At 40.4% G+C, this 16,489-nt stretch overlaps 1 protein-coding gene across 1 annotated transcript in view; it reads left to right on the forward strand.

Annotated features, from left to right (window-relative positions):
- GMFB (glia maturation factor beta) overlaps nucleotides 1-13,194 on the forward strand; it is a 17,132-nt gene extending 3,938 nt beyond the window's left edge. Inside the window, exons 3-7 of the mRNA XM_075193649.1 lie at nucleotides 5,736-5,785; nucleotides 7,349-7,398; nucleotides 7,667-7,749; nucleotides 8,220-8,293; nucleotides 9,245-13,194. Coding sequence (XP_075049750.1) covers nucleotides 5,736-5,785; nucleotides 7,349-7,398; nucleotides 7,667-7,749; nucleotides 8,220-8,293; nucleotides 9,245-9,316 — 329 coding nt within the window. The 3' untranslated portion in view covers nucleotides 9,317-13,194. The remainder of the gene's footprint in view (nucleotides 1-5,735; nucleotides 5,786-7,348; nucleotides 7,399-7,666; nucleotides 7,750-8,219; nucleotides 8,294-9,244) is intronic.
- The last annotated feature ends 3,295 nt before the right edge of the window (nucleotides 13,195-16,489 follow it).

Genomic DNA, 16,489 nt, shown 5'->3' on the forward strand with positions numbered 1-16,489 from the left:
TATGGGGCCGCGTAGTTGCAGGCTGATCAGAATGCCCATGCTGACCCCTGTCCACCGCCGACCATATGCACGAGATTGCCAGTACTGGGCCATGAAGCAATGGAAGAAGGTGGTCTGGTCTGGTGAATCGTGTTTTGTTTTACATCATGTGGACGGCCCCATGTCTGGGGAAAAGATGGCACCAGGATGCACTATGGGAAGAAGACAAGCCGGTGGAGGCCGTGTGAAGCTCAGGGCAATGTTCTGCTGGGAAACGTTGAGTCCAGGTATTCATGTGGATGTTACTTTGACACTTACTATCTTCCTAAACATTGTTGCAGACCAAGTACACCCCTTCATGGCAGTGGTATTCCCTGATGCCAGTGGCCTCTTTCAGCAGGATAATGCGCCCAGCCACACTGCAAAAATTGTTCAGCAATGGTTTGAGGAACAAGACAAAGAGTTCATGGTGTGGACTTGGCCTCCAAATTCCCCAGATCTCAATCCGACCGAGCATCTGTGGGATGTGCTGGAAAAATAAGTCTGAGCCATGGAGGCCCCACCTGGCAACTTACAGGATCTGCTGCCAACGTCTTGGTGGCAGTTACCACAGGACACCTTTAGAGGTCTTGTGGAGTCAATGCCTCAACGGGTCAGAGCTGTTTTGGCAGCACGAGGGGGACCTACACGATATTAGGCAGGTGGTTTTAATGTTGTGGCTGATCTGTGTATATAAAAGTGTAGTTTATGCGGGCTGTGACTTGTTTGACTGATGATACAGTTGCTGAGCTCTCCAAGACTTAGGGCTAGATTTACTAAGCTGCGGGTTTGAAAAAGTGGGGATGTTGCCTATAGCAACCAATCAAATTCTAGCTTTCATTTATTTAGTACCTTTTACAAAATGACAGCTAGAATCTGATTGGTTGCCATAGGCAACATCCCCACTTTCTCAAACCCGCAGCTTAGTAAATCTAGCCCCCAATCTTAAATCAGGATTCCCTCTCCCCTAATCTGATCTCTATAAATTTCTTTGGGCTCTTGACATTACAGTAACCATTACATTGGCCTGAAATTTGTTTTTGCTCCCCGAGATTGGGATCCTGCCCCAACCCTCACAGAGGCCTCGACCCAGCATGGGGACTAAAGTGAGCTTGTATCACCATATTCCTGTAGCTGTTTTTTCTACTTGCAGCCGGCTCCCAAATTTGTAACAGCAGTTTTGGCTCCCGGCAGTGACACCCTGCTAGGAAACACAGCAGGCCAGTAATAATATTTGTTAAATACTTACAAGGGGACTCCTGGAGTATCTTAGCTGTCTGGCATTTATTTAGAGCAAATTCACACTGTACTTAACAAGAGAGAACTTGTTCTAGTGTTTACCTGCACAGTACATTACTGGCAAAGATGTACACACGCAGCTTGAATTGAAAGCAGACCTGCAACTTCTTCAGACGTGCTGCAGTGACGCCATCTACTGGGGATTATTAAGAAAACACCTGGGGCTAGATTCACTAAGCTGCGGGTTTGAAAAAGTGGGGCTGTTGCCTATAGCAACCAATCAGGACTGCAATATTGGGTCTGGGGGGATTTTCACAATTGAAACAGATTGGTGGTTGCTTAATCTGGATCAATTTCAAATATAAGTGCAGGATTGCAGGAGATCCAAAATAGGTTGAACTTGATGGACTGGTGTCTTACCAAGGTTAACCGATGCCTTAAAGAATCTAACTGGCTGCGATAGGCTGTTCACCTCAGATAGGAAGAGTCACACCTGTTAAAATGATTGTGCTCCCTAGAATTTTATACTATTTGAAATCCTACTGGTGAAAACACAGTTTCGGGTGCTTGCATCACAAGATTTGTTTGGTCGGGGAAGAGACCCAGAGACCGAGCTTGTGTTCTCCAGAGACCACCAAAGATGTAAGCCTGGGCCTACCTAATATATATAAATTACATCGCTGCCCATTTAACATAATCTGTGATTCTCCATAATAACAAGCACTAGATGGGTGGGTATTGAAGCAGACTTACGAGACCTGCTCTCCCCCTACACTCTGCTCTGGATATCCCTCAACAAGAGACCAACAAACTCACAACTACCTCCAACAATAGACTGCACATTAACCATTTGCCTTTATGGAACAACCCAGTATTTCCTTGTGGTTCGAGCCTTAAGTCCTTTATAACATTGAAATATAACAGGCTGGATATTAACTAGAATTTTGTAATGGTAAATATTTCTAGAGATAGGTGTCGGACTGGGCTAGATGCGGGTCAATGGCGTTATTGGTCTAGTCCGTGCTCAAGACTGTTATCATATGGTCTGATTTTTTTCTTTCTTATAGTATACAGGGAGCCACAGTTTTTGCAAAACAATATATAACCTTTAACGAAGTAAAACAATACCGGTAACAGTGTTTGTTCACCTGAATTTAGAAGTCTGTGATGTTTTGTTTTTCTCTTGGTAACAATCCCTTCCCATTCCCTTGTCTTGGACTTACTTTAAACCTGCGCTTCTTCAGTATTTGGTATCTGCCTGGCCTTGTACATCAAGGGACCAATAGACTCCTTTTAATTAATGTGCCTTTAGAGAAATGCAGTATTTGATCAATTAATGTTCCTCTCTTCTCCTTCCTAGATCTATAATATAATTTAAGAGCCTTATCATGACAACTACAAGCTACGCTGCTTTGTTTCTAAATGTAAATTTACTTAATGTTGCGTAGACATGACCTAGTCTGTAATCAACAGTGACCTGACCAAGGAATGTTTGCAGAACTGAAAATGTATCAAACATTGTGTACTACATCTGTATAGAATCCACAGCGGGTGATACAATGTAATTACCTGGAAATGACTTACAAATGTTGGCAGCTCTGACTTACGTGTAGAAATACTGTTCTGTGCCTGATCTTGAAATGACTCATTAATCTTCCCACTTGCCATGCATGGCTGCAGTTCTCTACAGCTAATGTGTACTGAGAGCTGGGCGGCTCTTACTTGGGAGGAAATCTGCACATCCTTATTGGAATTAGTGACGCTAGGTGCCAGAGACTGTTCAGTAAGATTCAATAGTACTAAAACCGCCAAGAATGAAAGCACTTCCAGGAATACCGAATGTAATAGTAATCTGTACTTACCTGTAAGCGTTGTATAGATGGAGAATTTATGTAGATGGATATCTGTTCTATAACCTGTGCTTTTGCTGCTGTGATGCAGGGGCAAACGCAGGATCTTCACACCACGCCGCCAGTGGGCGTGACCAGCATGCATGGGGGCGTGGCTATAATTTTAGACAGTGCTTGGCTGCTCTCCAACTCTTCCTATCCCCATAATATACATGGGCAATGCTGCGTGCACTACTGTTAGGTGCACGCAGCTCTCCCTTTTCAAACAGCTGTGTGAAGCGGGAGCAGGGCCCAGCCACCTCAATTATACAGTGCCCCAGGCTTGGAGGGGGTTTCCAGGCACTAGGACCCCCCCCCCCCCCACCCCCCCCCCCCTTGGTTTGCCTACGTGATGATACTGGGTACTGTGCAGTTTTATACTATGTGAAAAGAAAATCCTATAACAATTCGAGACTGTTTCTTACACTATGTAAGCGTGAACCAGGAGTGATAAACAGCTGTACTTGTGTATATAATCAGATAAGTAAGTAAGGGTCATTTATAAATCCTAATGAAGCAGATACATAACCTATGAGCGTATTGTATGCGTACGTTGGTGCGTGACAGTTTTACGAGCCCTTGTGTAGATTATATGAGCATGCTGCTTTAAGACATAAGGTTTAAAAAAAAAACATAAAAATGTTCTTAAGTTGCAAAAAGAGCAAACCAAAACACATACACACTTTATTTTGCAGATATATTTTATTATGGCTCAAAACATAAACTAAACTTAGTTCATGTTTATATAAATGTTAGAATTGGCAGAAAAATATAAGGGTATAGATCATGGGTTGACTGTTTGGTTTACAAACAGTAAATCTTCTGCTCCTATAATGTTGAAATCCATTGAATGTAGTGATCCATTATAGTGATATTCTGCAGCTCTGTACAACTATTGTTTTACAAAGAGATAATAAAACCTAACAGTAGTTAGTGAGCTGCCTGCCAAGTTCTATTGCTGTGAACAAGGGATGAGAGGGGAATGTGAAAGCTTGGAGCAGAATTAATCATTTTTTAAACATATTTTAAATTCATTCTTCCATCCTCTTAAATGTATTTTTGGGGTGACAAATCTGGGATTTTTAAGTGTAATTATGTAAGAAGGTTGATGCGGTGGATGGTGGGTGAGCGGTGATGGTCTGGTGCCACCTGCTCTGTAAAGCTAGTCCCCCTTATGAAGGTATTAGGTCATCATGAGACCCCAACAGTACACGGGACCCCTACAGTTAAGGCAAGGGGTGGGAAATGTAATTTTTACAATTTAAAAAGCAAACAAAAAAAAAATCAAACGAAAATATGGTTTTAATCTTTTTAATAAATACATCTAACACTCAAGTGCTGGTAATATAGGGATAAACCCCTGTACAGAATATCTCTATAAACAGTAAGTTTTGATGTCATCGCTTCAGTATTTACTAGTAAAATGTGTATCAGAACAAGGAACTCTCCCCCTACTGCAGTGTTGGCTAACCTGTGACACGCCAGGTGTTGTGAAACTACAAGTACCAGCATGCTTTGCCAATATATAGCAGCTCATTGCTGGAAGGGTATGCTGGGACTTGTAGTTTCACAACACCTGGAGTGTCACAGGTTAGTCAACACTGCCCTACTGTAAGCTATAGCTGATACTGAAAGTCTCCTTCCAATAAAAGCTGCCTGCAGCCTTGTGCCTTTATATGACCACAGGACACATTGGTGACTTGTATTTTCCTTTTCTGTAATGTATAAGCATAGATATTATCCCAAATCTCCACCAAAGGTCAGCTTAAAAGTTCATTGTGTCAATTCGGAAATTATTTCCCAATGGGCCATTTGAAACGTGGACTCCTCACATTCCGTCATCATTGGGAATGTTACCCCTGTCCGGTTGTCGTTCTAACTGAACCCTGACTGGTCACATTTATACCAATCTGGGCATGTTAATACTCAGCAATTGGCAGCACTAGTTGTCCAGGAAGTAGAAACTGGAATCTTTTATTTCCAGCACTTCCTGATTCTTCTTCTCCAAGTGGAAATGCGTTGAGTGTTTTTATTAGCGGACCAGAAAACTGTCTGACTTGTGCGTTGTGCAAGACACGCCATTGTTACGCCGGTCGGAGTGTAAGTTTCTCTGCAGCGCTGACTGCATTCAGTATTTCGTTCTGGTTTGTGACTCTGTAATCTATAACTGATGGTCGTAAGTAACGGAGGACTTGCACTATGACTCTACAATGTTCATGTTGTTAGATCACGTCACAGTGTTTCATATACTTCTGTAGTATTGCTAAAAGGAAAATGGAAGCCTCCATGTTTAACGGTTTGGTTGTCTGGTCCTGCTCACGTATTCCAGTATATCATAGTCTTCCTTTAAGGGATAAATTCATGGACGGCTCTGTGCCCTAATCCTGGCCTATAACAATCGGCAAAAGCCGGACTGCGGAGCTGTAAGTAGGAATCTTGGAGCACAGACATCTCCAATAAGTGAGATGTTTCTCTTGGGAAGACAAACGCTGATCCCTGGGATTATTGGAATTGTTATTTTGTAAACTGCACCGTGTTAAGGATTAATATTTAATTGCGGATTTGTGCTTTTCTTTTATTTCTCTGCAGTGAAAATAGACAAAGACAGACGTCTGGTGGTCTTAGAAGAGGAACATGAGGTCAGTGGGATAAGTGATCAGATTGTATTGTAGGTTCTCTCTACTGTCTGTCTGCTGGTTATATCTCTCTACCGCCCTGTGCTTTATGTACTGACATCTGTGCAGTCACTGGGGAGGTTTCTTAAGTTAATTACAGACTATCTATTAAGGTGTGTATTATCTGCATGTGCCATAGATTCACCAAGTTACACGCACCCTCCTCCTATCCAGATATATTGTACTTTAACCCAGGTCTATGCATTCAGCCGTGAAACACTTATTACAAAATATATCTACTGATAACATATATACTGTAGCACGATTTATGGGTATAGTTTATGGCGTATATATCTATGCATATAAAACCAAATGCTAAACAAAGGAATTGATCCTTCATTCTGAATGACCTATGATTACACAGTGATGGATCAGTTGAACAGACTTCCAGTGGACCTCATACATGTAACAGCCGTACAAGGTTATACATGTGCAAAGATTTACTACGTTCATTCATGTTTTACTGAAAAACTTTGTTTAAACGTTATCTTTTGGTTAAATGAGTAAGTATTCCAAGGCTGGATAAACACTACAGAAAATCTCTCCTGGTGCGATATCGTTAACGATTTTACGAAAAAAAAAAAAAAAAGTCCCGATCAGATTGCCGATTCATGTGTACACGCTGTATACATTTTACCTTCAGATCTGTGAACTTCATCTCATAACCATCGACTGAAAAGATGGTGACTCTGCACACTCCATAGAGATCTATGGACACTGCCGGTCCTGAGTGCATACACACTGCAGGATTGGTACATCAATGAACTGTATTTTTAGTTTGGTTTAAAAATCAAATGAAACGATATGATGAGCTTTGGAAAGTTAATTGGTCATCGTTGAAGTGTACACACTAATGCGATATCGAGCCAAACGGTTATCGTGTGATTTGGCCTGATCTTCTGAAAAACCTGTGGTGTGTACCCAGCCTAACATGTATGTATGTATGCATGCATGCTAAATGGTCCACTGGAGGCACTGTTGTATTAGTCTATCAAATAACTGAAGACTTCCGTTTCATAGAATTGTATTGTCTGGGCATTGTGTATATAGTTGTATCCAATGCACAGTCCTGAGTTTCTCGTGTTATATTGAAGGGAAACGACAGTCGACAGATCATACAGGTTCATTGGAGAAGCATTGGGACCTGTGTGTTCTTGTCGAAAGTTGAAGTTTGAAATGCACTGCTATAAAAACAAACCATCCTACCAATCATTCATCGTGGTGGCCTCCTATACCCTCAGTGTCTGGGGGCATTGCTGCTTCGGTCTGGGAGTGGACAGATTATCCTCTTTGGAGAGATTCCGTCCATGTTGCAGCCATATAGTCCACATTCTGAGATTAAACTACTAATAGATGTAGGACAAGGCATCCTGGTCTGTGTAACTGATACTATTACTGCTGCCAGCTGAGATCTGTCACAGCTATGATTAAATTACTGTAACCTGCCAGGAAGTCCCCAAGGCTGATTACTGCACCCACAGTGCTGCCCTATTAACCGTTACTTGTTCTCTCTCCTCCTGTAAACAGGATATTTCTCCAGACGAGCTCAAAGATGAACTTCCAGAGAGGCAACCCAGATATCCTTTCTTTTGTGACCAGCCCAATGCACACAGCTACTAAGTCAGCAAATGCTCAATGTATTGGGGGACTGCAAATAGATCCGACGCATGTTTGCTGTGTACATCACCCATACACACCCCTGTATGTACTGCAGGACACGTGTATTAGATGGGTCCCGCAATTAGATCTCTTTACCTTAAATGTGTATACACTATGATAGGATTATTATAATTGTCTGTACATGTTATACATATACAGCTGTCTATCTCCTTAACCTTGGCTAACATTCATAGTGTATAGTTACAAGTACCAACATGAGGATGGCAGAGTCTCCTACCCACTGTGCTTTATTTTCTCCAGTCCTGTCGGTAAGTGCGTTCGTTCTCTTTATTCTGTATATTTTTCAGTCTGCTAAATTCAGGAAATAGTAATTATGCCGAAATGTGGCCAGTTTATGTATATACATAGCAGAGGTTACGTTAGCTATTCAGTGACCAGGTTTTGCATAGAACTACATATACCCTGCAGCGACGAATGGCATCAGAGATGGTAATCATACCCAACTTAGTCTATGACCAATTAACAGCTGATTCCCCCCCCCCCCCCCCGTGAAATTCCGCCACGAACTCCGCAGAGGGAAGTGGGCGTTTTAAGTTCACGGTTTTCTTCCACTTACTGTGAGAAGTTGCAATATTATTTTACCTCTCGTGGAGCATTGTTTTGGTTTTTTTTAAATATGCTCCGATATTCTACAGATTCTTTCATGATCAAGCAATGGGAAGATGTTTCTTCTGTTACAGGATTAACGCGGTTGTGTTTTTTGCCCCCCCCAATCTAGGGTGTAAGCCAGAGCAGCAGATGATGTATGCCGGAAGCAAAAACAAACTCGTTCAGAAAGCCGAACTCACCAAGGTGATTGTGACATTGTGACGCTTGCTGAGTTATTCATTTTAGTTATTGTTTTTGTGTTTTACTAATGTAAAAATATTGTAATACCCAAAGCTATATTCCTTAATGATTACAAGTTGCTAAATTAAAAAAACAAAACGGTAAATTCAGAACTAAATCTTTTATTTGGTATGAAGAAAATAGTTCATATGTAATCCACGTTGCAGATCTTCTAATTTCTTTTCTGTCACCTCTTCTATAATCTAAATGTTTGTGACGCGGAAATCGGCCCCAACACACTGGATAGGAATCATTACTTTAGTGTGTGGACAATAAAGATGAAATGTGATTAGTAAATGTTATTTTATAAAGTGGCTTTTAAAACCCTCAGTGTTTGCCAATCGCAGACTCTGATACATTCGTATCATTGCATATAGTTTAAAATTAACCTCTCTAGAAACTCTGCACGATTGGTCTGTTTATATGAAAAAAAATTGAATTTATTTCTTATGCACCCCACACTACAATCTATCCCATACTGTTCCGAATTTGGTTTAGTATGAGTCCATTTTGGTGGATTATGTAATGTAAAAGCCATTACTTTGGTCACAAGAAAAAAAAAAATCAACTCTTTTATGTTTGAGGCTGACTTTAGAATATTTTCATGTGACCTCGAGCTTCCATTTGTTTGAACTGATCAAATAAACCACTGACTAATATCTTCATATACGAGAACAATGCAAATTTTGTTAAGATCCTGACCTATGCCGTTCCAATGTCAGAGAGATTATTTATACAAGCAAATATTGCCACGTTTTACGATATCTTGTCCCTGGCTGCTCCAAGCCTGCTGGGACTTGTAGTTTCACAATTTATTATTTCACAAAACGACTTCAGTTTTGTGGAACTTAAAAAAAAATAAAAAAATTATTGAAACCAAATTAATAATTTTTTTTCATTTTTCTTTTGTTTCAGGTATTTGAGATTAGAAACACAGAGGACCTAACTGAGGAATGGCTGACGGAGAAACTGGGTTTTTTCCACTAACTTGTATTTTTCTATGTAAAAGAGCCTGAAATAATTCTTAATTCCCCTTTAGTCAAGACGTCCGCCCACTCGCCAGTGTCTGCTGCATAGATGTGCCGATCTTCTTCTTAAAATAAATTAGCAGAAAAATAACGAGAGTATGCATCAGTGAGCTGCTTAACTCTTTCACCGCCTTGAGGCCGGTTGAGCCTGCAGTGAAAGACGTAAGTACTGGAATATTTATATATATAAAATCCTGACCACACTGGAACCTTTTTTTGTATCCTGGATTTACTATAAACAAAACTACTTGATATTCAGATTTGATCGCATCCTTTTAAATGCTATTTGGCTGCTCTGGCGACTCGGTGCAGATAGCACGCCTGTACTGTAACCCATAGCAACCAGCCGTTCCATTGGGATAACTTACACTACTCTAAACAGAACTGACTCCTCATTGGCTGCTTTGAGTTACATGAAATTTATGATGTTTGTAGCAATTTACGTTCTCATTTTTGAGTCATTTTTACAGGAGAAGGGACCAATTAAATGACTATAAAATCCATATTTACTATTGTCAACAAATGCTTCTTTTTGTAGTGGTTGCTGGTATATATTTTCCTTCCATAGATAAGTGATGCTGTAACTAAAGGTGAATGTTGCTTTTCTTTGCAGGGGAGGGGGGGGATTCATGTACAGTGCGGTGCATAAGCTGTCGGTAGAATTGTGAGAAACGCAGATGTCAGTCGGCCCCAGCAGGGCCGGCGTTTTTATTATAAGCTTCCTCATGTGAATTTACTCAGGAAAGAGTATTATGCTTCATTATAGATGTGACGCTAGTGGCTTGCATGAAGGGGTTGAATCTACAAGTAGGCATGTCACATTGACCCTTCCCATATGACTGCTAAATATGCTTTCTCAGATATTACACCACCTCCCGTTTCCTTTGGGTTTAGACCCGCTGGTTTTTACTACATAAAACGCGTTGGCGAGCCTGCAAGGAGCGTCTTTGAGCTCCGGAACACTAGTTAGTATTTTAGTGGTTTGCGCTTTTATTGGCATTAAAAATATCGATGCCAATGGGTATGTGACTTGGTGGTTCCTTTGATACTGGCACCGCTGTGTTCGGAGTGCCTCCCACCTCCCCCAATTAGGGCATTGTTTAGATGGTGCCAAATGTGTCAATGGAATCCTGATGATCCACTAACATTCCATGATTCCTAAGAGACCTGGGAAGTTGTGATGACTGGATAAGTTACCTTTGGCCCATTAAATAATGTTTCTCCATTAGGTCGTGTGATCTTGATTCTTCTTCTTGCATTAAGCCCAGGACGCTTTCTGCTCAGTGTACTCAGTACAAGCGGCTACTTGGGGGGGGGGGGGGGGGCAACCCGTTCCTAGTGATTTGATAGGCTGTATTCCTATAAATATTGATCTGAGCACAAAACAGCTGTCTCCGCTGTGGCTGAGCAAAGTGTACCCCTTATAGCCCCTTCATACTTGGTAATAGACCTCCTAGGACATCAACATAAGCTTTCTTCATAAGACTTGTATGCTGTGTACACGCTTAGACTGTGAACTAGTTCCCCAAGAAGCCGCAGTACAGCTCCCCCCAAATCTGAGTCTATGTTTACAAGCCTTCGATGTCCATAGATATTTCAGTCATATTTTACATACTGTTCAATAACAGGTTGATATTTGGTATTTGCCGTTCTCAGTTGTCATATTAATGGTGTTCGAGTATGTAGCTCATTGAAATTAACAGACGATTGTCCGCATTAAGATTGGCCTCGAAGCAGTTTTGGCAGGTACCACTGTATACTAGCAACGTGCTGTCGACTTTTTTCAAATCGTTTTTGTCTTTGTGACCTCAATCTATTTTGGGTAATGGGCACTTCTAGTTATGGTGATATTTCTAAGACACAATTTTTTTTTTTTAAAGGTAAATACTTTTCATTGATGCATCTGAAATGACATTAAAAGGCAACGTGCCTTTAAATAGCTACCAGTACTTAATTCGCAAGTAAAGAATGTTCTCTCGATTTCTGTCTGGAAATATAAGTGATCAGGACATAGTTATTTTCAGTGTAATCTGCTGAAGTTAGTACATAATTAGCTGTAATATAAAACTGATCTTTGTATTCCATGAGCTTTTCTATTCCATAAATGTAATTCATTCCCTATAGACGTATTGATCAGGAGAGTGTTAGTCACCGTACTCACTAATGATATTTTGGACCAGCTAATTCTTTCATACTGGACTTGTTCCGTATTGCAGTTTTACAAATGTACTTACATACACATTGCCGCTCTCTGTTAATAGCCAACAGTTTATAATGAGTGTTCGCTCCTGTTATCCAGGACACAGTATGACAGGTCGGCTGATAGTGATTCCTTACACTACAATTTCTCCACCACTTTGTATTCCGTACCCTCTTATAACTACAAATGTATTCCAAGTACCCCTAATTTGTATAAATGTATGGCAAGCAACACTTTATGTTTAAATATTATAAAAAAGAATTCCATTTACTTAGTTTTGTATAAGATTAATCTCTATCAATACATGAAATTGTCTGACTTTATCCTAACCGAGTTACCGCTGGAGATAAATGTAACACAAGCTGAGATACCCAGCTCCAATGATGCTACATACATGGTTGTGGTCCACTGACAAGTCTAAGGGAGTCTATTCTGCACCCGAATTGTAAAGTTCTATTACGTATAAATATGTAATGTGGAATCCAAGAATTGGGAGTACTGCAGATGACGCTGTTTGTGTAATTGTCAGGGTTCCATTCTGTGAACTTGGAATTTTGTGAGTAGTTTAGTCTCTTAATTCACAGTTATGTTTTATTTGGGGGGGGGACGGGACATTTTTCCATATATAGAGTTCTCCCAATGAACATGTCTAATGATGAACTGATTATTTCCACTGCCACAGTGTCAGCACCTTGCAGATTGGAAGGGGGGGGGGGGGGGGGGCAGTATTTGGGCTGTGTGTGCATCCGGTCTGTGTTGCATTGTGTCTGAACACAGCACACAAGTCTGGAGGGCAGTTCCACACAACACATCTCAGGGTTAACACAGCACAGCTTACCTGCTATTGGGGGTTGGGTGATGTTTACACAGCCCACAACCGTGGAGCACAGGCCTCTGAGAATACTGTGGATTTTCCATGAAGTAATATTGAATGGGGAACGCCACCATCCCTCACCACGGTAAAACAAACCAGCAGAAACACTTGAGCAACGGACATATCCTCTCCTTCCAACGTCACGTGTAGAACCTATTACCCCTCCAGACCGCTGCATCTAACTGAACATCCGTGTCTGCGGTCAGGGTGATTTACACTATGGCCTTCAAGGTACACACAGCAGGTCATGTTTTCAGGCTGATCTTTTTTTAAACACATCTGAATTCCTCAAGAGGAAAATCCACAAATTACAACCTATGTAAGTGCTTGAGACGAGGTCCGCACAGAATTCTGCTATAGACTTAGGTTGGTTGAGGGCTGGGTCTGTCCCTGTGATGATTGCTCTGAACTCGCACCCACCCGAATAATAACACCCATTGTCCAAGTTCCACAACAATAGAAATCTAGTATAAAATGTTTCACTTACAGTATGGCACTTTTTGGCTAACTGATTTTAATGTATTCTGTATATACGGCACATCAGACACAATGTATTTCTTACCCAGATTTGGTAAATGATGTAACTTGTGGAATGCTTTTGCCTTTTGTATACAATGGAAACACATAGGTGCTTGTAATGCACTTACTAAAGCACTGAAACCACTGCCACCAGTCCCAGGTTACAGAATATTATGTGTTATACTAGTGCAGCGATATTGTGCATTCATTCTCTTGGTTAAATAAACAAATGTTTCGAAATCTATGTAGTGTCTCTGTCTTCATTTACAATGTCCACTTGTAAATGTACTATATATCACAGCATACAAACATGTTTTAATTTGTACTTCTGTAGCGGTTACTTGTTGCCAATTACCATTAGTCATGTGGGTGGTGGTGTTTTGTTTTCTTTTGGGTTTTGTTGTTTTTTTTTGCCTAAATTCATTAGTTAAGGTTTGAATCTCCACCCTTCCACTTTGTAAAGACCACAGTGTACCCTGTAGCAAAGTCTCTGCCCAGAGGCCGGTAATGTCTGCAAGATTTTCTCACTCCTCTGTTCAGCTGTCAAAAATGTCATGTAGGGTAAATGGAATTAATCCCTGTGTGATGTACACAGATCCTTCGATATGCTATTACGTGTAAGGCAGATATGTATGTGCATAAAATGTGTCTTCCTGTTTAGCTGTTCCTTAAATAACACACACTTCTGGCAGTTATTATGTGCACGAGGAAATCTTATCCATGCACTAAGTAGCAAGGACATTTTGTAACAAATATGGGGAACTGGTTCTTAATGATTTGCTGAATTCTCAAAGATACTGGTTCAGTGCCCCCCCCAGATTCTAGCTGTCATTTTGTAGAATGTACTAAATAAATGATAACTAGAATCTGATTGGTTGCTATAGGCAACATCTCCACTTTTTCAAACCCACTGGTTAGTAAATATACCCCTATGTATCCAAATGACAAACACTTGTGCAAATATATATATCAGAGCAAATCCCTCCAAAAAATGTCCGCTACCAGTGTGTAGGTGACGAGAGCACTTTATTGGCTCCATCCCAATTGCAATCCAAAAAGGAGACTGGGTTGTCATTCGGGCTGTTTTGACATTAGTGGGCTGCTATACAAGTTGATTGGGGCATGGAATTATAATTTCTCTAGTGTCTACTGTTCTGGCTACACAAGGGTTATGATAAAGACCATTAGGATGAGATTGAGGTTAGTATTAATATTTTTATTTTAAGTGGAAATATTAGTTTTTCCCGTTTGATGCAAGGGGTCTTTTGTATTTTTAGGATCTCAGGGAGTTGATAGAAGCTTTTCATAGTTCATCTATAATCCTGTTTCATTCTATTATTTATTAGTAGTAGTATTATATAAGGTTCTGCATGAATTCTTTGATAATATCCAATATTTAATTGTCTAGTCACTTGCATGGACATCATTTTTACGTTGCTATGTAATGTTATTTACTAAATAATACTCGACTTGTGTATTTTTGTAGTTTCTACAAATTAATTTTCACGGGAAGAGAAAATTGTATAATGTGATTATTTATAGGGAATAAATATGTAATAAACTACTGTTCATTACCCAAACTTTTCTATAAGCGCAAGATTTAATGGAAGTTCTATTCCTTGTTTAGGATATTGAAGACAATTTTTATTTATATTATTTATGAGATGCACTATAAATGTGAGCGTCATATCTTCTAAAAAAATAAAATAATAGAAGTCTGTTGAAAAGCGTTAGCGCTAGAATGTGGTGTAAGATTTTCAATCCCACATGAACTAAATAAGGAACTGGATCTAAACATCGGGATGGACTCTCTCCCTGTATTACATAGACTGCGTACTGGTAGGAGAGGCTATTTTACACCAGTTACAGCACTTTTGTATTTTAAGGTTTATGTGCAATGTGTTTTAATGTCATTTTTATTCAATAAAAAGCGATAATGCATTTGCAGTGTTCATCACAAGTGGTTTTAGAGTATGAGTAAGAGATCCTTTTCTTTCACATTTTGATGTAAGTTATAAATGAGACATCTATTTGTGGGAAGGGGACAAAATACTATTGCTTATATATTTTTATTACTTTTCTCTTTTGGTGGTTTGGATTTACTATACATAAATACTACACTATTATTTTTTATTCTATGACCTCATCCAATCCACCCTGTGAGGAATTGTCATATATTCAAAGTACTGCTTTCACAAAGGGATCCGTTAAATCAAGACCTGATGCAATACCCTGATGGGGATACGACTATTACCTTGCTCATATATTTTCCAGCAATTTGTTAGCAGCCAATTAACTTACCAGTATGTTTTCTGGAGTGTGGGAGGAAACCGGAGCACCCTGAGGAAACCCACACAAACCCAGGGAGAACATAGAAAATCCACACAGATAAGTGCTAGGAGGCAGAAGTGCTAACCACTAGGCCACTGTGCTGCCCTATAAGTATGTGTACTGATAAGGGGAGGTAAATACTGGGTACACTCATGTAGGGATATAGAGGGGTTGTACTGGGTATAAGTATGTGATGTATAGGGAGGGGGAGGTACCAGGTATAAGTATTTAGGTATATAGGTGGGGGTACTAGGTGTATGTATGAAGGTGTATAAGGAGGGGAGGGGAGGGGGAGGGGGGGTATTGGGTATAAGTATGTATGGCTATAGAGGGGGGGAGTACCAGGTATAAGTATGTAGGGATATCGAGAGGGGGTACCAGGTATAGGTATGTATGGCTATGGAGGTGGGGTACAGGTATATATGTATGTAGGGATATAGGGGGGTACCGGCAGAGCCATCTTTTCCATTAGGCACGATGGGCAGGGCTCTTAATGAGAATAAATAATCCTGCAAAAGAAAAAAAAAAAACCTTCAAGGGTCACTGAGCAAGTACATCTATCTCTATATATCTAGGGGCCCCGGTGCACTGCTTTGCCCGGGGGGCCATAATGTTGTTAAGATGGCCCTGGGTACCGGGTATAAGTATATAGGCATATAGGGGGGGTATCGTGTATAAGTATTTATATAGAGGGGGGTACTGGGTATAAGTATGTAGGTACATGGGGGGGTGCCAGGTATAAGTAGTTATGCAGGGATATAGGGGGGTACTGAGTATAAGTATGCAGGGATATAGGGGGGGTACTGGGTATAGGTATGTAGGGATATAGGGGGGGTATTGTGTATAAGTATTTATATAGAGGGGGGTACTGGGTATAAGTATGTAGGTATATGGGGGGTGCCAGGTATAAGTAGGTATGCAGGGATAGGGAGGGGTGTACTGGGTATATAATTATGTAGGGATATATGAAGGTACTGGGTACAATTATATAGAGATATAGGGGGGTTACTGGTATAAGTATGTAGTGATATAGAGGCAGGTACTGGGTATAATTATATAGGGATATAGGGAGGGGTGTACTGGGTATATAATTATGTAGATATATATAGGGGGGTTACTGGTATAGGTATGTATGGATATAGAGGGGGGTACTGGGTATAATTATATAGGGATATAGGGGGGTTACTGGTATAGATATGTAGGGATAT

The sequence above is a fragment of the Mixophyes fleayi genome, chromosome 12, assembly GCF_038048845.1.
Source record: "Mixophyes fleayi isolate aMixFle1 chromosome 12, aMixFle1.hap1, whole genome shotgun sequence".
In the NCBI taxonomy this organism is placed as follows: domain Eukaryota; kingdom Metazoa; phylum Chordata; class Amphibia; order Anura; family Limnodynastidae; genus Mixophyes; species Mixophyes fleayi.